Source organism: Misgurnus anguillicaudatus, chromosome 2, assembly GCF_027580225.2.
Source record: "Misgurnus anguillicaudatus chromosome 2, ASM2758022v2, whole genome shotgun sequence".
Taxonomy (NCBI): Eukaryota; Metazoa; Chordata; class Actinopteri; order Cypriniformes; family Cobitidae; genus Misgurnus; species Misgurnus anguillicaudatus.
The window spans coordinates 35,890,644-35,915,275 of record NC_073338.2 but is presented as its reverse complement, the minus strand read 5'-3'; the positions used below and the strand labels follow the sequence as shown (position 1 = coordinate 35,915,275).

At 38.1% G+C, this 24,632-nt stretch overlaps 1 protein-coding gene across 1 annotated transcript in view; it reads right to left on the bottom strand.

The window, feature by feature from the left end:
* Positions 1 to 21,651, bottom strand: part of bcl2b (BCL2 apoptosis regulator b) — a 49,047-nt gene extending 27,396 nt beyond the window's left edge. The window contains exon 1 of the mRNA XM_055202994.2: positions 20,495 to 21,651. Within this exon, the coding sequence (XP_055058969.1) occupies positions 20,495 to 20,989 (495 nt within the window). The 5' untranslated portion in view covers positions 20,990 to 21,651. The remainder of the gene's footprint in view (positions 1 to 20,494) is intronic.
* Positions 21,652 to 24,632: the final 2,981 nt, after the last annotated feature.

Genomic DNA, 24,632 nt, shown 5'->3' with positions numbered 1-24,632 from the left:
ATCCCATTTGAGCGCATTCAAAATACCAAGGCTCCAGTAGAAGAATATATTCCACGACTACAGCAAACCACAAGCCGAACCACCCAAATTATTACTGCCTGAAACTGGCCATTTAAATAACGCTTCCCTGTGCTGAGATCATAAATAATTCAACACGAATACTAGCCGAACTTCACTTTAAAATCCCCCAAACCTGAATCTCACGCCTCAGAGATCAACCAGGCAGCTTCACCTTCATTCTCAGCAGCACTATGATGTGAATGGTTGCTTGATTATTTATTATTTATCAAGTTAGTTGCTAACACCCAAGCTTCAACAAAGTCGTGAAGGGAGCTTGTTAGGCCCGATTCTCTTCACAGCGTTCTGTCTCATCCCGCAGCTGAAGAGAAAAATTCATCTGGGTTGAGGTAACTGTGGATGTGCAGAGATTTGATGGAAAGCTGACTTGAGGGCCTGGTGGCATGGTATGAAAATTCTCCCCGCAAGCTTTTATCACCTCAATGTCACACACCAACATTTGTCACCACTTCAAAACCAATCTGGAATTTTCAAAAGGAAAAGCTGGCAGGTGTCAGGAGCTAAACAAATGTGAAGAATCATCTCAAAGACATGCAAACAAAATTCATGCCATTCATATCACTTTACTAATTGTGTTGTTATCAAACTTAGTGATCAAAGTGATCATTCTTATTATTTTTATTATTTTATTGCAGTGTTTCATTAAAATGATTTATCCGTGCAGACTTTTTTAAATCCATGTGCTCTCATAATCCTTAATCTTTGACATCTGTGAGCTTCAGGCCGGATTGACACAGTAGTGCCTATTAGGGTGTCCAAAAGACTCAATTCACAACAAAAGGTAGCCTTAAACATATCAGCAAAATATAGATGTCTTTTAAACAGCAACTATTGTTCGATTCACGATTTTACATTTCCTTTGGTGTGTAAGTGTGTATTAGTACATGTTAAAGGGAAATTCCGCCCTAAAACGGAATTTAGGGTGTTTTTTCGTTGTTAACGAGTCAAACTTTCATTTAAAAGCATATTTATGACTGAAGAGCAACATTTAAGATATTTAAGATGTTCGTTTTCTGGTAAACTGGCCTTTGAATGGGAGTGAATAGGGCATGTCGCATGAGTGCACAAAATCTCTATTTTTACAACACTAAGAAGGCTCGACACAACGTGATACTTTACTCGAAGTATCACGTGGGTCTCTACACATGAACGCGAGCATTGAGAACATTGTTTGTGTACACAGATTTTAGTAAAAGCGAAAAGTTTGGAACAACTTACTGTGCTGTTAAACTGCGTCCCGCCGCCATATTGCCAGTCATGAGCAATCGATTTCAGAATGCGATTGAATGGACTCCATAGGACGCTACTTTTTCAACTACAGGGTCAATATTGTTTTTCACTTGAGACAAAACAACAAATTATCCGTGCATTTATATGGAACTATGCTTTAGGAGCTATCCATCTTTACTCTCCTTCCTCCTTATGTCGCATTCTGAGATCGATTGCTCATGACTGGCAAGATGGCGGCGGGACGCAGTTTAACAGCACGGTAAGTTGTTCCAAACTTTTCGCTTTTACTAAAATCTGTGGTCACAAACAATGTTCTCAATGCTCGCGTTCATGTGTAGAGACCCACGTGATACTTCGAGTAAAGTATCACGTTGTGTCGAGCCTTCTTAGTGTTGTAAAAATAGAGATTTTGTGCACTCATGCGACATGCCCTATTCACTCCCATTCAAAGGCCAGTTTACCAGAAAACGAACATCTTAAATATCTTAAATGTTGCTCTTCAGTCATAAATATGCTTTTAAATGAAAGTTTGACTCGTTAACAACAAAAAAACACTCTAAATTCCGTTTTAGGGCGGAATTTCCCTTTAACTAATGCAAAAGATATATACCTCAAAGTAAACGATGACGCAAGTCCAACTTAAATCTCTTTTTTTGGACTACAACAAACACACGGATTGTAGGCAACAGTTTACTTCCTGGGCTTGATGTAGACAAGACCGACATTATCATAATTCCTTCTGAAATAGGTGCACTTTAAATTAACCACAAAGATTCCCTATTGTGATTTTAGGTCAGCTGGTAAATACAATCACTATAGTTAGGTTATAATTGATTTGTTGCTGATAATATGGATTATTTTATAAACTATATATTTATTTAATGTAACTATTAGGGGTGCTCCAATCAATGCCGATCTCCACTAAAAATACGTGGCCGATCACTATTCTGAATCAGACAATCTTATTCAGAGCTATTTCATGTACTATGGTTTTTGATCAGTAAGTCCTTATCGATCTGAAATCGCTGCTAGTTTGAATCGATTATACCATGGATTTGAAAAAGCACCACTCGTCAAACATAATTATTACACATATTCGTTATTATCATGAAAATACCTGAAAAAGTTTGAAGAACAGCAATATAAATATATCCTTAAGCCATTTCCTGGAGCTGCGTGTCATAGCTGCGTGTGTATTGTTCTTCTTCTGCAGCGCATATTGAGTTTCTGCATGAGAGCGCCCTCTGGGTTTTGGATGTAGCGGCATTTCACCGTAAGTCATTGAGAAACATAGCAAGCACTATTGGCCGATCGATCGGAGCATCCCTAGTAACTCTATACAATCAGTTTTATCCAGTGTTTTTAATGAGATAAGTGACATGGCTATACATACTTTCATCCTTATCACGCTTCTCATTTTCTATCCAGTTTTTCTGACCTGGGCACCTGATGAAGACCTTTATTCTTAATCTCTTCTCTCATCTATAATGCTTTTGTGTTAATGTAGACACTAGAAGAACTAGAAGTTCTCCCGCTCTTTCTATCTCCAATTTCTGCAATGTCTCATGTTTCCATCCACACGTTTTTTATCCGAATTAAGTGATATCGTATGAAAAATGCCTTATGGAAACAGTAAAATTCGATTGAATTTCATGAATATCGACTAAAAAAAAATATGTTCCGTCTCATCGGATTTTATCTTGATCGATATATGGCTTATGCGATAAACCCTGATGAAAACGTTATTTGCCGAACAAATAATGAATTGCGATTAAGTTTTAGGTAATTTTATGGTTGCAACCCGCCACAAAAATGAAGAAGTTTTAGGTCATTTGCACACATGACGGGTTTCAACAAAGACAGATGTAAGTGGACAATGAGACGCGATATTTTTAAATGGAATTTACCATAGAAATATAACGGCTATTTTAGATAGCAAAAATCTAAGAAATGCCATAATTTATCAGGAACTCACAAAGGAAATGTCCCACAATGGTTATGACACAGCGAAACATGTTTTAAAAAAGAGAGTTATCTCACAGCAGTGCCGAGGGGAAAATAAAAGGCAAGTTCGACCTTTTTGATTAGATGGATCAGATCCTCGGCCAAAGACCCATCGTAGCTTCCTTGGCTTCTAATATTAACAGCTCACGTAAGATATCATGTTATCGTTCTCATTTACTTTGAGAAACGCATTAAGCATTGATCCGGACTGTACATCATCTTTTTACGTTTGTAATGCCTCCGTTGTCGCCGGGCCTTTACGTGCATCTGCATCACCATAGCAATTTGTTCATAGCGTCGTTTTCTTATTATTATAGCTTGATATATCGCTATCAGCTGGCACATAAGCACTATTATAACTTGTGAAATATTAGAAATTTGTTGGTAGATGGTGCGATCCATTTTGTCTAGCAAAACTTTGTTCGCAATGTTTGCTTGAATGTTAAGCGATTCAGTGCGAAAATGAATGAAAACACCTTCGAATGTCTGAAATCAATTCGATATACCAATTTGATCGCAAACCAGCATGTGACGTCATTACGCACATTAAAGGTTTGGATTGAAACACACTTACACCAGCTTTATTCGCATTAGTTTTTTTTTTACCAAACTTCGGTAATTCGATTGACAAGTGGATGGAAACTTAGCCATTGACCCCGCGCCTTCTCGTGGTTCTGAGTAAAATGTGAAGTGTGTTGACTTCACATGGAGCTGCGCAGACCCATTGGTAAATAAACTGAGTGCATGGTGACATAAAACGAAAAGATCGATCAGCGATTTGCAATTAGCAACATGACCCAACTTCCAATGATCCAATCAGTTCTTGATAGACGAATAAAAGTCCCGCCCTACCTTTTATCTAATTTCAGAAGACATTTCACTCAGATACGTTCACGAAGGGGAAAATAAGACAATCATTATTTCTGTCTCATTGTGACTTTCATTAAAAACATTCACTTTTCTCTCTCAAAACAACACCTCTTCCTTGATGACATAAGTCTTAATCTGAGGACGGAGTTCTACTGACTGTCCAGTGCCAGACTTCCAATGATTCAATTAATTCCCAAATGTTGAAATCAAGTCCCGTCCTACATTTATCTAATTCCAGAAGCCGTTTTACTTGGATGTACATCACAATATGGAAGAAAACATCACTGCCACTTTCGTTTCGTGCCAACTTCTATCAAATGTTAATCTAAGAGACACCCCACTCTTAAAAATAAAAGGGCATCAAGATTCCATAGAACAGTGGTTCCCAACCTTTTTTACTTCAAGGTCCCCTAGTTGCCCACAACAATATTTGAAGGCCTCCCACTCACTCAATTTTCTCCAAATAAAATTAACTAGAGCTTGGAATGACTAGACAGATGTATGTTTGCTACTAAAATGGCAAAACAATAAAAAGCATCTTGGTTTTGGCTTGTTTAGCTTATTTTAATGCTTGTTTAGTCCAATTTTTAATAATTTTAGGTCATCTTAAGGCCCCCTTGGAAATCTGCTGAGGCCCCCCTGTGGGCCCCAGCCTCCTGATTGGAAAACACTGCCACAGAAGGCTAAATGGTATAGAGAACCTTTAACACCCGAAGAAACTTTCTGTTTCACAAAAGGTTCTTTATGGTAAAAAAAATTCTTCACATCTTAAAGAGGTAAGAAAGAAATAGTTATTTAAAAAAATCAAATATGGTTCTCAGTAAAGAACCTTTTAAAGCTAAGCACCTTTATTTTTGAGGGTTCTCTAGCCAGGCAGATAAAGTTTCCTATCATGTGACCGCAACGGATGTGTGGTGGCGTTCCACAGGGTGATGTTTGCAAGGCCATTAGATGTCTGACAGGTAGCTTATGTCCCCCAGGCCATTTACTCCCCACCAGAGCTCGCATGTCAACCAGTGTCGAAAGATCACCATTGATTTCACACAGCCTGTCAATCTTGCATTTGCCTGAAGTTCACTCTGGGCATTGGCTATCCCACTGTACTACAGTCTGGTCTATCAGCCGGTTAAGAAAAGATAGCTTGGAACCCATTCTTACTATTTTTGAGAGTTGTTAATGTCTAATCATATTTCAAGCTTAATGATTACACACAAACTATATACAACAATGGACGTAGAAGTCACACATAGGTTTCTGAAGAGCAATTTTAAAGCCCAAAGTGGGCGGAGCCAGACGTCACCGGAAATGCCTGAGCTGGCTTATCGAAAACCAGGAAGTAACCATGCATAGTCAATTGCAGTTTCATTCACTTTCGTGTTGGATTCAAGAGAGAGACCGGAAGATTGCCGCTTGGCTACACACAGTAATGGTGTAATTTCAGATGTACCTGTTTCTATGGATCAAAAAAAAGTATTGGTCAGTGGGTGTGTCCTGACGAAGGTTAGAATCAATTTCAAAGTAAACAATGTGACATTTGGTACACCTTATCTACCCCAGCAATGATGCATTATGAAGTTGTTACAACAGTAGCTGGACTACAAATGACCTTTACCCTACTAAATTGTTCTCCACAAAGACCAGGTCACGTTGGGCGTTGCTCTGTCAAACAGTTAGCACAATCTGATAAGTAACTGAGGGATAGATATTAAGAATCTTTTATTTTTTCACACTTGCACTGAAGCTGGCTGGTTTTCACTGGAATCCCCATGCCGGATGTAAAAATCAAAAGGCACACAGTTTTCGTACACTGACATTTAGCGACTGTCCTGGGAGCAGCAGCACATCTATATTTAGACCTTCTCACATAGCCCTGAATATTTCACGACCTGCGTAGTCACCTGATACTCCGAGCTGGTCGGAGAAGGTAGTGTGCAGTGAGGAGACGCATGACGCATCTTGTTTGAGGGATGGTCATTTAGTCTCAGAGATTAGCCACTTCATGCATCATTCAGCAACATGTGTTCAGGCCTGGTTTGTGGCCACAGGGAAAGCAGGTTTTTATGTCAGAATGGTGTCAATGGATACAAGAACACATGTGTGTAAATGCGTGGTACAACAGATGGATGTGAACACGTGAAAACGTGACGCATAATGAGTAAACGACTTACCATGCATGACTTTTACACAGATAACATAAGGTTGTTATATTTAGGCTTATATGTATCTTACACTTGAGCCCTTCTTACACAGAGATTACGAAAAATAAATGAAAATTGCATCCGGGATTGTTTGATTTTTGGTTCATTCACATGCTAATGATTTTCCGGAATCTGTGCGTGCATTCACATACATAGCATAAAGATAATGTAAAGACATGTAAAGTATTTAAAGTCCTGCACCTGGTAGATTTTTCACAGCGTTTGAAGTTTGCTAATTATCCGTGATTTCTCTTTCGAGAAACCACGCATGTGCATCTTTGTTTATGACAAATTCATAAGGAGCGTGTGATGTGCTAGTTTGTCATGCTGGTGAATGATCTAAGCTTCAGTGCGGATAGTGGCGAGCTCCATGATCTCTAATTCAGTCCAGTTTGCCGACATTTCTTACCGTGAATTTTGATCTGCGTTTAAATCCCTGTGTCGAAGTGCTGAACCATAACTTCTTGTTGCGATGACACTACGATGTTCTCACTACGGCACCCCCCTTACAGCATTGTTTCTCCCTCTGGTTTACACAGAATGATTTCCTTAAATGTTACAGCAATTTAACTACATCTTTGCTGCCTAAGGGGGCGTGCACACCAAAGCTTTTACGCCCGCGGCCGGCGCATGTTTTCAATTGTTTCCAATGGAAGCTCAGCCTTTTTCAAATAAGCCAGCAGCTGGCGGTTTTCTTCCGCGCTGAAAACTGGCGCTCAAGAGTTGAAAGAGATTCAACTTTGGGTGAAAAGCTCTGCTCGTCAATGTCAGTTCTCACATGCCCGTCCAATCACGGTGGAGGAGGGGTGGGACCAGTAGCACAACAACCAACCGGCTCACAGGTCAAGTATCAAAGCTACTAAAGCGCTCGGCTGAAGAAAGCTGGCGCTCAGCTGAAAAAACGCTGGGATTCAGGGTCCTCCAGGCATTTTCAGACGCGTTTAAAAGTTTAGGTGTGCACGCCCCTTAATGTTTTTGTTCAATCAACTCAGATTTACAAGTCATGTCTACTTACTATTATTTATCTTGACTAGAGATGAGTTGTTATAAAATATAATTGAAATAGGTCAACCTAATTTTATAAATTGTAGCAACTCATCTCTTGTCAAGATAAATAATAGTAAGTTGACATGACTTCTAAATCTGAGGTGACTGAATAAAAAACTAAGGCAGCAAAGAATTTGTAAGTATAGGTCCTCTTTACGGAAGCGATCCCAGGACATTTACGGGACGTGTTTGTGTTCACACAGAAGCCTCTCTGCAAATTTTACGGAAATTTTCTGTGACCAAAGTGCTGTGTGAATGTGGTTTTACATGCAAATTAAGTTTTCTTCATATGTCTGAAGATACTGATTATTAATGTGACCGGTGGTACAGGGTGGCGCCCATTTCAAGTAAGTATAGCTCGCTTCACTTTAGCATGCATCTGTAATGCTGCTGCTACCTTTCTTGTCTTTTGCTAGAAATGTTGTATAGCGTGTGGGTAATTCTCATGAAATCCAGACTTAAAAGGTGTCCAGCATCAGATTTTTTTTTAAAAAGCCATTGAAGCCAATTCCATAACCATTATTTTTAGAGGATTAAAAAAATTCCTATAGAATTATTTTAAATTTTTTGATTATCATTATAGACCTTTTCAGCAGTAACAACATAAACAAGCGGCTGTCGCGGTCCGCACGTAACTTCCGGTAAACTCCGCTAAGAATAAATAACAACAAAGTTCTTTAAACATAGTTTATTTATATAACAAGCAAAAAAACAACACATAGATTACCTAGGAAACCAAAAAATTGTTATTTTCGATGAGGCATTTGTTCAAGAGATCAGTTTAGCAACTAGTCAGACCATTAAAAAAACGAAACCGGAAGTAAGGTTCGGATCCAGACGTGTATCATGTGCGTCCGATGAAACCGTCTAAAAAAAATTGTCATTTACGCAACATGATATTACATTAAATATATGCATTTACAAACTCATGTTTCGGTAATGAGCTAAAAAAGTTGTCTAGGTACTATGACAAACAAAATTTCAACTTTTATCTGGAGAGAAAAATAAGAACTGCTAACCTGGTAGCCATCTTGAGTGTCACAGTCAATTATGTCCCTTCCAACTATTTTTTTTTTGAAAATGTTAATTTCTTGAGAATTTAAACAATGATTAAAAATTGTTGCGGAGGATGAGAAAATGTTTGTAACTGTATGCTTCTTATTTTGATACTCTTACTTTGCATTTCCTTTTTTATCAAAATGTTTCATGACACCTCATGAGTCTAATTTCGTGAGAATCACCCATATGTTCATTTCGAGCGAAGGTGATGGAGTGCGTTCATGTACATTTTAGTTATTTAGATGAAAGTTAAACCATGCTCTCCAGAAGTATTATGGGATTGACTGCAGAGACATTCGATAAACGGCTCCATTATGCTATTAATAAGACCTGGTCCTCGCGTGTCTCCTGACTGCATGTTTCATCACAATGCATACGACTAGTCACAAGACATGAAAGAACCAGTGATCATCTTATGTACTAAAATGAAGCCAGCATGCTGCCATTTTAGAGTCTATACAATCTTACAATGTTGTTAACATTCAAACGTGACTTATCAATCTCTAAATAAGCTCAAAATACGAATCATTTTCTCTTGCAAATGTATCGTTACGCTTCAGAGGACAAATATTAACCCCCTGGAGTCATATGAACACTATTCAATGCTTTCCGAAGAAGAGCCAGGATATTAGTTAATATTAATCTGACTATGTTTGGCTGAAGAAAGAAATACCATATATGATTTCATGAGGCATCATAAATCACAAGCAGCCAAGGTTATATCTGTATAAATTATGAAGCTCATCGTTTCATTTTGTGGTGTTTTCGCATTAACAAACATCCACGTCAGACTTGTATCGACAATAATTACATTACTCCACCTTCATAAAGAATTAATTCCGTCCAAATAGGTCTCTGGAGTTTTCATGGAAACTCACTACCTGCTAACAGCACTCTTTTTCACATAATTAATGAGAATGCATTCACACGCATGCACTCAAAGTGCTAAAACAGCAGTTCACCTCCTGACCGGACTGGACAGCGTATCCATGCACACATCCACCCATGGAAGGCCTCTCAGGAAAGCAACACCCAGGTCATCCGCTTTATTTATTTACATTCCTCAAATCGACAGCATCCCCCGGAGACAGGGTACAGAAATACACTGTGGAAGGGTGTGGAGCACCTCTGGGACAAAACGGGACAACGCCTGCACCGACACCAGCCTATTATCATACACCAGCACCATTGTGCTTTCAGACGAGCACACTGTATAAAAGAACAATACTTTACAATAACCACTTTCACAAAATTACTACAGTGCATGTGCAGGAGGTTTATTGCATCACGTTTATTGTTTTCCGCTGTCCATCCTTCATGAAATTTCAGGAGAAACTTCATGTCAAAAACATCAAAATTCTTCACAGGTAATAATGTATAATACAAAATTTTAATGTTTACCTAATTTCCCTTATTGGAGTTTTTGCCATAACCTGTCATGACTGTCCTAAGCATTGCACATCAAGACAGTTGGCCACTTAAACCCTAAAATATACTTTTTACAAGTACTGTACATGAACACAGATGCAACTAGCTTTAGGTTCAATTTCGCACGTTGCTGTATTTCAGATGTCAATGCACCTTTACCACAAGACCTTAAAATGCAATTTAGATATATCCAAATGAAATATTCTTTCATGTTTGACCATCAGACACTGGCCCTTGGCGGTGTACACGTTGCTGACCCCCCCGTTGCTCAGATGCAACTCGCATATCGAAAATCTTCTGAGGAAATTTTAATATAGGCGATATCTTTACTAACTGACAACAGATTTCAAATATATTCTTGACTTAACAGCTCTTAAAACGTTTATGACAAAAACATAATATTAATATTCATATTTTGAATATTGTGCAGGTTTTGAGCTTAATTGCCGTTGACGCGAAATGCATTTTGTGAAACTTGGCTGTCATAAGTCTGATGACCTTTCACAAGTCCAGAAGAACACAAGTACAGACAAAAACGCATATTGAGAAATGGCCATTGTGTAACAACAGTCTGAAAAGAAGTTAAAGGGCCCATATTGTGCAAAATCCACTTTGGACATAAATGTGTGTTGGCAGTGTGTGAACAAAACCACCCTACAATGAAAAAAATCCACCCACTCCTTTTTTAATCCCCATTGAATCAAAACAGTCTCGTTAGATATGCAGTTTTGATTATTTTGTTAATGTGATGTCACACTGATAAAGCCCTGCCCACAGTCACTGACTAAATGGTTAATTTTACCCGAAAGCTTTTCTAAATGTGTTTGGTAGCACGTTGTAGCACTTTATATATATATATATATATATATATTAATCGCATACAAAATAAAAGTGCTTTTTTGCATAATATATGTGCGTGTACTGTGTCTAATTATTATGTATATTTAACCACACACACACACATTTATATATTCATTTCAGAATTGTTTTATTTATATATCTTTTTTTATTTATATTTAATATAGATTATATAAAAATATAAATAAATATATATAAACATGTAAATGTTTCTTAAATACATACATGAATGTGTGTGTATATATTTATACATAATAATTAGACACAGCACACACTCATACATTATACCAATAATCACTTACACTATTGTCCCAGACTGTATTATTTTTAACCGAAAGCAGTAGCTCATTTGCATTTTAAGAGTGTATTGGTTTAAATTACTCACAGTTTGGTACGTGTCACTGTTTTAGGGTCACGGTTTCGGTACCCACAAACAAAGAAGAAACAGCAACCTGCGGTGCACGATTCAAAAAGACCAGCAACGATGGAAGCAACCAAACAGCGACTTTTATTGCAGTTTGAGTTTAATTACTCCTCAACTTGGCTCATCTTTGTTTTCACCGTCGCAAACGGAAATACCTATGACGCAGTTTTTTTACCTGACGGGGGGGGTTCTGGTGGACCAATCACTGCGCTTGCGATCCGAGTAGAACTGACGTGCTGTTAAAAATTTATCGAGGTGCACATCAAGCTACGCAGACCTATGCACAGGCAACGGATAACCTATAGCGGAACTGCGGTTTAGAGCTTACGCACGACTATAAATCGGGCTTTACCTGCGATCGTGTGCTATCAACAACACCCTGATGATGGCGGCGCAATAAGTGACTCATCATATTAGATGTATTGCCTTACAGCACTCGCAAATTTTACAGTTTTGTCCACGTTTTCTTAAGCATCGCTGCTGCAGTAGACTTAAATAAACCTGGTGGTGCCTCTATTAGCGGCTTTTCTCTTTCGCTTAAAGGGCGATTTATAGTCGTGCGTAAGTTCTACGCCATAGCTACTGCGTAGGCTATCCGTAGCCTGTGTGTAGCTCTGCGTAGCCTGACGTGCACTTCGCTAAAATTTTAACATCGCGTCAGTTCTACGCGGACCACAAGCGCTGTGATTGGTCCACCAAAACCCCTTCCGTCAGGTAAAAAAAACTGCGTCATAGGTATTTTCATTTGCGACGGTGAAAACAAAGATGAGCCAAGTTGAGGAGTGATTTAACTCAAACTGCAACAACAGTCGCTGTTTATTTACTTCCATCATTGCTGGTCTTCTCAAATCATACACAACAAGTTGCTGTTTCTTCTTCGTTTGTGGGTTAACTTGCCAAGCTTCTTCTTCTCTGACGCTCGCGCTGCTACTGTGGTTACACGCGTGGATACTGCCTACCAGCGGTTTGCGCGTGTGTTTGCACGTCGACGCGGAGGACGACGCAAAAGTATAAATGAAAACCGACGCGGAACATACGCCGTAGGACCTACGCACGACTATAACGAGCCCACACACTAAACGTTCCACAACACACACAGACACCAACACGTGATGATCTGTGAGGTTGGCAACAAATTTGCATACTACGAGTTGATTGAACAGGTACTCTCATGTAAACACAAGCAGATCTTATGCAGAACCATACATTAGCAGTTTTATGCGTTGTTTTTTCACCGAACTATATTAGAAATGCGTGGAGAATCAAACACGGTGCACCGCGGTGCCGAACCGTGGGAGAATAACGGGACGATTAGATTCTTTACCAAGAACCGCCACACCCCTATTGCATTTAAAGGTACAGTTTTTTGCTATAAAAAATGATCTATGGGGTATTTTAAGCTGAAACGTCACAGAAAATATTTTAGGCACACCTGAGACTCAAATTACATCTTGTAAAAATGGGCATACTGTTGGCCCTTTAAAGCTAGTTATTCACTTAATAATAATGAAAAATTTCACATCCATTTTAATAGCATACACATTTAAAAAAGTCTGTTATTATCGTACCCCGAGTGCTGAGGCACATTGTACCAAACACATGATACTATTGCATAATGTTTGACACATAATAGGCTGTTAAAGGCATAGGTCAATATTAGAACATAATGTACAGTACTTGAAAGTCATGTGGTACAGAGGCAAAACATGTTGTTTAAAGTAACCGTGAAATTATTTGAAATGTGTTCTTTTAGAGGACTATTTACTTATAAAAGACAACAACACTTATATGACACAAATGATCAGGTGTGAAACACCCAGTGACACCTAGTTAGTAAACACCTACAATAAGCATCTAAAGTGCCCGTTATTGCCCAGTATTACCAGAGTAGAGCATAATTTAAAGCGCAAGAGAGACATTTGTCTTTTGCGACAGACTTTACATGAAAGTCTCCTTTATTCTCGTTGGCTTGCCCAGTAGGAAATGTTTCTGATATTACCAGTGCTCTGCCGATGAGTATAAACACAGGGGCAGATGGTAAGCGACTGCGGCCCCAGTGAGGGGACCCTGCAAGGGGAAAACTTGGCCCATTTGTTCGTGTTATTGAACTCAGCTCAGGCTGGTTTAAAAGTGTGAAAAGATTCTCACAGGAGTTTGTGGATACATTTACGCATGGCAAAAGTTCGCACCTTACCATTTGGCTAAACTCTACGTAAACACACAGTGGAACGATTTTGTTTTGGTACCTGTAAATAATAACAGCTTTAAACATCTCACTTGTTTTTCCAAGACAGCAAGTACATTAAGACAGCTCAATGACTTTTATAAGTTCCTGTGCACATCTTTTGTTCCACTCCTATTCTTCCCAAACAGTTTCATGAAGCATCTGAAATGAGCAATACAGGAAGTTCACATCATAATTCCGATTGTATTGTTCTATTGATCGGACAAATGTCATACTGGTGACGTGATGGGAAACAAGTACAGCTTGAACTTGAAGTCCCGCATTGTAACAAACAAGTATAAGAGCCAAGAAGGACTTCCAATTAGCAATCCCATTAATCTCAGCAAAACCGCCTGCTGGTTCACATTGAATTTCTGAGACAACTTGAACAAAGCTTTTGAACTGTTTTCTGTGAGTGTACTTGGATCAGCTTACCATCAGAATCCACATAAAAAAGTGAACCAGCAATAGGTTTAGGGTATCACTGTTTCTCTCCATCCTCCATACCCTCATTGTTTCTCCAGGTGTGCCTGACTATACTATTTTCAAAGAAAAACTTTCTGATGATAAATGATCAGGAATACCTTAGCTCCACTCTCAGAAAAAAAGGTACAAAAACCGTCACTGGGACAGTACCCTTGGAGAAGGTCCTAATATGCACAAAAAGTACAGATACACACAACCGAGGTACTATGCACTTTTTGGGTACAAAGGTATTTTTTGAAAGGATAACACACCATTTAAAGATTTTAAACCTTTTCTCTTAAAGAGGGACATTTTACTTTTTTATGAAAATATGCTCATTTTCCAGCTCCCCTAGAGTTAAACATTTGATTTTTACCGTTTTGGAATCCATTCAGCTGATCTCTGGATCTGGCACTAGTACTTTTAGCATATCTTAGCACACTCCATTGAATCTGATTGGACCATTGGCATCGCGCTAAAAATAACCAAAGAGTTTCGATATTTTTCCTATTTAAAACTTGACTCTTCTGTAGTTACATCGTGTACTAAGACAGACAGAGAATTAAAAGTTGGGATTTTTTAGGCAGATATGGTTAGGACTATACTCTCATTCTGGCGTAATAATCAAGGACTTTGCTGATGCAACATAGCCGCAGCAGGCGCAATGATATTATGCACTGCCCGAAATTAGTCCCCTGCCATTGAAAGTAACCATTTTCGGGCAGTGCGTAATATCACTACGCCTGCTGCAGCCATTTACATCAGCAAAGTCCTTGATTATTACGGCAGTTAAAAGTTCCTAGCCATACCTAACAATTGGGTTTGTCCGTATTTTACCAAACTTTGAATTTAAAATTGGATATACATCAATATTTCAATCAGTTGTCACTTCATATAAATGTGTTTGCAAAGTCACTTTATTAGTAGAGAGCAGATATGTGGCTCATGCGAGACCTGATGGCACGCAAGCACCCGCTGGGGCCCTGGGCTGAACCTGGATCAGGAGGCTGAAGTGTATAATTTAACAACCCGGCAGATACCAAGAAAGCCAGTCACGCAGCATTTACTTACGTCGAACAAATAAACACAGGTGCTGCTCGCGTGGGCTACAGACCAATTGCTTCGTCATGCTGCAGGATCCATGTTCAGCCATTTGGTGCAAGATTCATGGAAATGCAAGGGGGAAGCTGGACTGTTATCTTCCATAACTACCGAAAAGCAGTCTACTTTCTGAAGAATTCAAGTGTAGCTAAATTAAATTCAAGTATACTTTTGTCAATTTCATCTTTCTGTCCCTCGACTTGGATGTCGTTCCTCATAGAATGACTCAAACCCACCAGTATTATATAAATTGCCGCACAAAATATAACTGTAGGTTGTTCTAAACCAGAGTAAGGCCAGACAAATAAACAATCTTGTAATGTAGCTAAAATTGTGTAATCCCCCATGAAAATGTCAAAGCATGCAGGTTAAAGCAGTAGTTTCAACAACATTGGGACCACAAATGACACCTATTTTTAAGTCCTGTGTTGAACAGGAAACAGAAGGTGGACAGGGAGCACGCATTGCTCTCGTCAATTCAAATGTCACCATTAAGGTTAATGAGCTTGCTGCCCTCATTACTGTCTTTAGAACAGGGTGGAAAGTATCAGATCTAGCCTCTGGGGATTTATAGTATCTAGTGGCCTACGTCACAGTGGTATAGTAAACTTCTTTAAATAGAAACCCACAATAGTGGCCACTGACATAATTATGATGTCGATTGCTCTTTTTATAGACAGGACAAAACAACAAGCTAACAACAGCATGATAACGTTCGGTCATCGTAGAGTAGCATGCAAAGGTCGGATTTGGGTATAGGCACGATTATGGCATAATTTTCGATTATTCACCTTGATATTGTAGTTGCAATTATTATTGCTGATTAATGGACTTTACACTGAAGTTTTGAAATGTTTTATAATTTTCTGTGAAGCAGCTGCATTTACAAAACTGTAATTTTGTGGGGAATATTGTGGTATTTTTTCATCATTTTTTTTTATTCATGTGCCCTCATAATCTTTAATTGAAAATGCTGTTTTTCATCTTTTCATTTCAGAAGCGTTTCACTCGGATATACAGGGCTGTGCAAAAGTCTTAAGCCACCATGCCAGAATTAGATTTGTTGTTTTTGCAATGTTAAAATGATCATATATATGATTGTTTCTCAGTCTCTTTAATAGAATACACCCAGAAAATACAGGAAATTTGTATATAATAAATATGTGTGTATATTAAAATGTTAACTTGTGTGTCAAGTTTTTAGGGTAAACTTTCACTTAAGCAATAGCAGGAAACTGCAGAATCTCTTAATCCTAAATAAAATTAAATCCTAATTTATAATTTAAAAAAAATAAGTCTTTTTACTTAATTCTGCTCAAAAACGCTCAAAAGATATTATTGCCAAGAGAGGTCACACTAAACACCGACAATTCCTAAAGAAGACATTAAGTCCTGAAAATCTTATTTTTTTGTAGATATTTCCTGTATTTTCTGTTTGTATCTTAATAAAATAGATTGAAAAATAAATATGGATGGACATTAAAACTTCTAAAAAATTTGCAGCATTTCTGTTAAATCAACACATTTTTTATGTTACTTTAACTTAAAAAATTAAGTTAAACAATTTCAACTTGAATTTATAAGTTTAGTCAACTTAAAGGCAAAAGTTAAAACAGTAGGTTAAACTGACTTGCCAAACCAAGTTGTTTTAACTTCGTGCTGCATTTTTTTTACAGTGTGGTAGTGGTGGCCCAGGATTTTGCAAAGTACTGTATGTCACCACGGTGAAAATAAGACAATCGCTACTTCCGTTTCATGCGACTTTAAATTACAACCCAGTGCACTGTAAAAAATACTTTGCTGCCTTAAAATTTTTTGTTGAATTAACTCGGATTTACAAGTCATTTCAACTTACTATTATTTATCTTGACTAGAGATGAGTTGTTATAACTACAGGTGAGTTGTTATAACTTATAAAATTAAGTTGATTTTTCTTAACTATATTTTATAAGTTGTGACAACTCATCTCTGTTGACATGACTTGTAAATCTGAGTTGATTTAAGGCTGAGTTAATTTAAAATTTTAAGGCAGCAACGTTTTTTATACAGTGTGGGATGGGCTCGTCCCTTTTTTTGATTGTATTTGGTGCCCAAACATTCTGCCGAAATGCACAGATACAGCTGTAAAGGAGCCTATTGGCGATTATGTAATTGCTTTACCTGTAATTGTAATCCTGAATAGTTTCCGATTAATTGTGCAGCCCTAGTATTCACTCGAAAGTTATTTTTAACCCAATGATGGGTAAATATTGGATAGAACACATATTGCTTTAATAAATAAACCTCTGCTGGCTTGTTTCAATGGTTTATTTATAGGTTTATTTATAACCCAAAGTGTTCTGTCCAATGTTTACCCAGCATTGGGCCAAAAATAACCCATCAGGACTTAGAGTGTAGACTACCAAAACTTCTTCAAACCTTCAACTTTAGATATTTTGTGCAGTCTCACTAGGTACTTAGCATGTACAGTAAAATAACTTTAGATCGTACAATGAATATGAAGAACAGGATAGCCTACAATATTTTTTAATAAATAATGAATAAATAGCAGGCTAGTGACTAAACTGACCTCTGGAACAAATACCCTAGAAAATAAAATCGTTCTGGTTTCCAAAAGACAAGGTAACAGGGAGATGGCGAGCAGGAATCACCGCTGTGCAGTTTTGGCAGCCAGGTAATAATTCAAGGATCTGTAGCTAACATTGTAACATTTTATACTTTAATGTACTTTACTGGTTATTCTTTAGCTTTTATTAGAAATAATCTACTTTGCTGAAACTGTCTATATGACTTTGCATGTGAGAGTTCACCAAATTAACAATTTGGTATGGAGTTAGTCATAATGCATATGCATATGCTTGCATTCTTAGTCTCCACATTCACACGCATCAGACATAACACTGGACTTATAATTGCATATGCAGTTATCACTTCTGCTGTCATAAATGTCAAAGTATCATATATTTAAACAGAAATTGGATCCAGACTACTCACTGACTGTAAAGGTCATGTGAAATATGAGCGCATTAACAGGATGTTTATTTAAACTGAAAAACATCCACAAAGCAAGCATGATGATGCAATATTGATATGGTTTAAAATCTCACATTATATGAAGGAATAAAGGCTGGATTAGGCATTTGTCATTTTCTGTTTAACTGAAGAGGTGCCTGCTGTGAAAGACTGTCCGGCACAATTTTGGGGGTGTTGTGTGTGGCCAGGGCTTTGCTATCTAGTTATCCTGACTGTTTTTTAACCTGAGCACTGCTATGTGGATAATTGAATATAAGGGTGGTTGCTATGATGTTGCTATGATGTTGCATTCTGGCTGAAGTCAAAAGAGCCCATTTCCAATTCTCTGTGATATTCTGATCACTGGATATAGCTCAGATCCCTTCTTCTGTACAAAACAATGGATTTTTTTCAACTGATTGTTAAATTGCACATCTAATGGCTTAGTAGGGTAATGGCAAATCTCTTCTCAACATCAGTCAAATGATTTGAAGTATAATGGTACTTATACTTAAAGGGTTCACAATAGTCCATGAAAGGACATGAATGCAAAAATACATAGCTACTCTTTGCTAAAGTTCAGGTCAGTCCGGCCGGCCGTAATTCAGAAGTCAGAATTTTTACTTTTTGAGAGATCAGGACTCAAGGGGAATGTTCAACTTTTCTCCCTTAAGATGAAATGGAGCTTTTGCATTATTGATGAAGTGCTTTGAATTATGCACATCTACATTAAGTCTTTGTTCTAACACACTAACAACATTTAATATGGTTGAAAGAGGCTTGGAGAATTCAAAAGTGAACAAACACAGGGAAATTTTGGGTGACCTATAGTTACAGTGAGAAAAATAAGTATTTGAACACGCTGCTATTTTGCACTTTCTCCCACTTAGAAATCATGAAGAGGTCTGAAATTGTCATCGTAGGTGCATGTCCACTGTGAGAGACATAAGCTAAAAAAAATCTAAAAATCACAATGTATGATTTTTTAAACTATTTATTTGTATGATACAGCTGCAAATAAGTATTTGAACACATGATAAAGTCAATGTTAATATTTGCTACAGTAGCCTTTGTTCGCAATTTACAGAGGTCAAACGTTTCCTGTAGTTTTTCACCAGGTTTGCACACACTGCAGGAGGGATTTTGGCCCACTCCTCCGCACAGATCTTTTCTAGATCAGTCAGGTTTCTGGCCTTTCACTTAGAAACAAGGAGTTTGAGTTCCCTCTAAAGAATCTCTATTGGGTTTAGAGGGAGCTGCATAAAGACACCTGTCCACCACATTCAATAAATAGTTAAAAAATCATATATTGTGATTTCTGGATTTTTTGAGATTGTTTCCTCACTGTAATCTGAGCTGATCTGAGGACCCTGTACATTTCACATTTGCCATTTATATCTTTCAATATGTTTGTCACCTTAAGACTAGTTCACACCGATCTAACAAACTCCAACCAACGCCGACAATATATTTTAGAATGAATGAGTTTGTTTGCGTTTGTTGGATCAGGATGAATGTGTTTGTTCATGTTGGTTGGCGTTTGTTGCCTTTGTTGGTTCAATGAGAAATTGCTTTAACAGAGTTTATAGAGTTCATTATTGTAAGAACATATTCTGAATGGCCATTCAAATGAAAGCAGCATGTCTTTTGCAGTTCCTCCTCCATTCAGTCAAAAATAGTCCATTATGCCAAAAGTCATTTTTAGAACCTGAAATTCTGGAGCTGTATTCAAAATAGAATACTTGCTTACTGCATACTCAGTGCTAAACGGTGCATACTATATACATCTTACGTGTTAATATAGTAACCATTATGCAACAATAAATTGAAAAGTTCAAACTTCAGGGAATCCAATCAAATGTGTCAGTAAAGAGACAACAATGTGGCTGACGTCTCTGCATGTGGGAGTTTATTGTGAATATAGTCCCTGTGTATTGTAAAGTGTATTGTTAAACACACACTGCAAGCAATCTTTACTATACTGCGTTAATCTACAGCACATAGTAGCCTATAGTTTTTCGAAAACAACCCCAAAACGTAACCTTTTATATATCTGGCCAGGAAATTCAAAAGGTTAATGATGTTTGAACAGTATCACATGCAGGAATCATCACGTGATGAACCATTCAGGACAGGAATAGCTAGGCGTAATTTAAACACATGATTTCGAGAGTAAATATCAGTGCCCATATAACAGGTTGTTATATAAGATTAAACATCCTCCTGTTTGCATGAATCAACAGCGGTTCTTGAAGTTACTGAAAGCAAAACCACACCTTCAACCCTGCAGACATCAGCTGTCATTGACGGCTTCGCATAACAGCGACCCGCGGAGGCGTGAGAGGGGTGTGACTAATCGCCGTTGCTCATTGGTCAGCGGAAGGTTAACGAGCAGCACTATCGGCCAACGCCTGACGCACAGAATTCGTGACGTCTATAAAAAGGCGGAGCAAACTGCGTCATCGAATAGAGGCATATATTAAGTTAATTACATACCCATCCGCCGTTCTCCTGGATCCAGCCGTGTAGCGGCCCGTTCAGGTACTCTGTCATCCAGCCCGCGATGTTATCAACCTGCGCCGACATCTCCTTATTCACGCATTCAACACAAACGGTCCCTCCAAATTCAAAAAAAGCGATGATTCTGCCCCAGTTCACCCCGTCCCTGAACAACTCGTCTATGACTGCGGTGAAGCGCTGGTGCGCCGTGATGGTCGTGAGATGCAGCTGCTTGGACATCTCGGCAAAGTCCGACTGATACAACCGCTCCAGTTCATCCCCGGCCTCCCGTAACACCTTATGAAGAGCGGTGTACGGGTCGTTACGGCGGCTGGGAGAAACGACGCCGTCCTCCTGTCTCCCCATCATCAGTCCGTTAGAAACACCATCATCGCATCCATTCACTTCCCATACGTAACCCTTCTTCCATAGCTTATGGTGGATATACTTCACCACTATATTGCGGTTGTCGTACACGCTCTCCTGTGCCATATCTACATGTATGTAGCAGCTTAATAACCGTAGTGTTACTTCTTAATCAAGGCGCATCTTCATCATCACCGTCTTCATCAACAGTGAATCGGTCCCATGATCTTTAGCTTCTTATGCAGTAATTGATATGATACGATGAATGTAAATATGAAACGAATCACCTTTTTTAAATACTGACACCTTTAGGAACTTACTGCATGTTACCTCACACAAGTTCTCGCAGTAAATCCTCCAACGCTTCAGTACAGAAAAACGCCCACTTTCTGTTCCCAGCTGAAAAATCCAGCAACATACGATGTGATTAAAGCACGGACATCCATATCAGGACAAACATGCGAATAGTGCAAACATGGTAAAAGAAGTCGCTTGTGTTTTTGGTGCGATCTGCATGCGGCAAGTCATCATTTATCCGTGTTAAAAGTCCAGAGCTGCGGGAGACGGAAGAGGTTGGTTATGTTCAACGCACTTGTGAGTTTCTTCTCGCGCGGAGCGACAGGACTGAAGAACGACTTTTTCAGTGATATCTGCTGTCGCATTCAGTCTGTTGACGAAAGCTGGACGTGTAGCAGTCAGATGCGTGCATAAGTTGAGTGTTTAAAGAGAGCTGTCTGCGTTGCTCAGTCGCTACATATGCACCGCCTGCATAGCAGAGAGAGGTGTTTCCTGGGCTACGTCACTCATTCACAGTCATTTGTGTGTGTTTGCGTGCGCGCGTGTGTGTAACCTCGACAGTGAAATGCAAATAATGCTGATATAGTATCCATTAAACCTCTTGAGATCCGGCATCTTTCTTGTCTTTTTCTTTTTCTTAAAAATCTTAATTTTATTAAATTAAATTAATTATTTAAATTAACATTTTGTATTAAAAGATTGTGTAGTATATTTCGTTATCACAGTAATAACAGTTTTTAATACCTGTCTCTGACTTCTGGATTTTGTAAATTTAGGAAACATGTTTTACTTAACTGTGACCCTGTCTGCCCTGCTAAAAAACCCAATAGACACAATCACAGAAATTCTATTGGTTTTATTGGGAATTTTATTGGTTTTAATGGAATATGGCCCAAAAACACACTACAGTGTAGTGGTTTTAATGGTTAAAGGTGCAGTGTGTAAATTTGAGCGGCATCTAGTGGTGAGGTTGCGAATTGCAACCAACGGCTCAGTCCACTGTTTATCCCTCGCTTTTGAAAGGCATAGAGAAGCTACTGTAGTCACCGCTGGAAAAACATGTCATAGTCGGAGACAAATTAGTAAAAAAAAGTTTGTCCGTTAAGGGCTTCTGTAAAAACATGGCGGCACAAAATGGCGACTTCCACGTAAGGGGACCCTCGGTGTATGTAGATTAAAACTTCTCATTCTAAGGTAATAAAAACATAACGGTTCATTATGAAAGGTCTTTACACACCCCTGATAATATAGTTTTGTATATAATTTTGCATTTCTGTCAAGAAATCCCTCTAAAAATTCCACACTGCACCTTTAAAGCTAATGGTTCCTATTGGTATTTTAATGGAAACCATTCGAATTTTCTGTAATGGTTTTACTGTTTTTTTTGCAGCAGGGTGTGAAATCCAGACTAAAGACTTATAATCAGACAAAGCAGTCAAAATATGTACCTTAGCTCTCACTGGGGCGGTACCTTTTCAAAAAGTACAGCTTGGACCTAAAGAGTTTATATCAGGTGCATATTGGTACCCTTTTAAAAGGGTCCCAGTGACAGCTGTGTTATATTTTGACAATTTTTTTACATTGTGATTTTTAAATCAGAAGCATCAAAGATTGATTTTAGTCATTGATTTCATGTTGATTTAAATCTTTGACATGACTATACTCAATATTAATGATATCTTTAAAGTTAAAAGATAAAGTTTATATTTTTCTTTACATTATGTAGGATGATCTGGTGTAGAAAAACGTATATCACAAAAAAAATGACTTTAGCTGGGTTTTCACAGACAGGGTAACAAACTGGACTGCACCTATTCTGCATTTCATGTGGAAACATTGAAAAATATTTTTGGTTAACAAATTTTAAGTATTAATAATTTTACAAAATGTGTTAAGTTATTTAGCCTTTACCTGCTGTGAAGATGGATACAAGAATGTCCTTTCAAGCACAGCAGAATGTGGTCCTCAGCCTTTCTTTAAAATTAGCATTTGAACATTTTTGAAAAGCACAAGCCCTTTGATCTTTTAGTACCCCTGGCAGTCAACCCCGCATAAAATATAAGGGACACCAGCTCAAGTCATCATCTATGAATTATTGTATAAAAAATACTACTTCATGTATATGACCCCTGCTGGCAGTCCAGACCTCTATGACAGAAAATTGTGTTTGAACACAACCGTGGGCTTTAAAAAAAAATGTTTTTTGCATAACTTAACTTCAACCCCACCAGCTCTGACTACACTATTCAAGGCTAAGTTAGGCTTCTGAGTTGACTATTTGATATCAGAATTTCATATTTCATACCATGTCTCATGTTAGTAAAATATTTTAAAGTTTAAGTCCAGAAAGGAAGTTTAAGGAGGGAGATTTTCACCTGGCATAATCTGAGAGTGATCCTGATTAATACTACCTCCAATAGTCTGGCAATGCACATGCATCTACAAATGTTTGCCTTTAAAGGAAAACACCACCGTTTTTTAATATTTTACTATGTTTTTACCTCAAGGTGAATTAATACATACCTATCTTTTTTCAATGCATGCACTTTTAATCTTTGTACAGCGCTTCTTGGATGTGTTAGCATTTAACTTAGCCCCATTCATTCCTATGGCTCCAAACAAGTTTTATTTTGTGCCACCATACTTACTCTTGTAACTACTCATGTAACAGTCTTTAAATAGGGAAAACATCCCTGTTTGAAGCCATTGGAATGAATGGGGCTAGGCTAATTGCTATTTCACGAGACGCTGTACAAAGATTAAAAGTGCATGCATTGAAAAAAGATAGGTATGTATTCATTCGTCTAAGTTGAGGTACATAATAACCTCAGAACATAGTAAAATATTGAAAAAGGTGGTGTTTTTCTTTAAATATTACATTAAAGTCTAATACATTTCTTTATTAAAGGTCCAGTGTGTAAATTTTAGCAGCATCTAGTGGTGATGTTGTGAATTGCAACCAACGGCTCAGTCCACTGCTCACCCCTCGCTTTTGAAACACTTAGAGAAGCTATGGTAGCTGCCACCGGACAAACATTTTATCGAAATGTTTGTCAGTAAAGGGCTTCTGTAGAAACATGGTGGCACAAAATGGCGACTTCCATGTAAGGGGACCCTCTGTTTATTTAGATAAAAATGTCTCATTCTAAGGTAATAAACACATAACGGTTCATTATGAAAGGTCTTTATACACCCCTGATAATATCGCTTTGTATATCATTTTGCATTTCTGTCAAGAGATCCTTCTAAAAATTACACACTGCACCTTTAACCTCTTCCTTCCAACCATCTGGCTCCTGGTATGAAACAAGTTTTAACATTTATATCCAATTTGTTATCCGGTTCTAGCAATTATGAACCATCGTTAATTTTTTCAGATTATAAAATAAAACTAGTAAAACAAGCCTGCATGCTGACCTTAGATTGTACTCTGTTTGACTGAATCATTTAAAGTTTAAAAAACATCACAAAA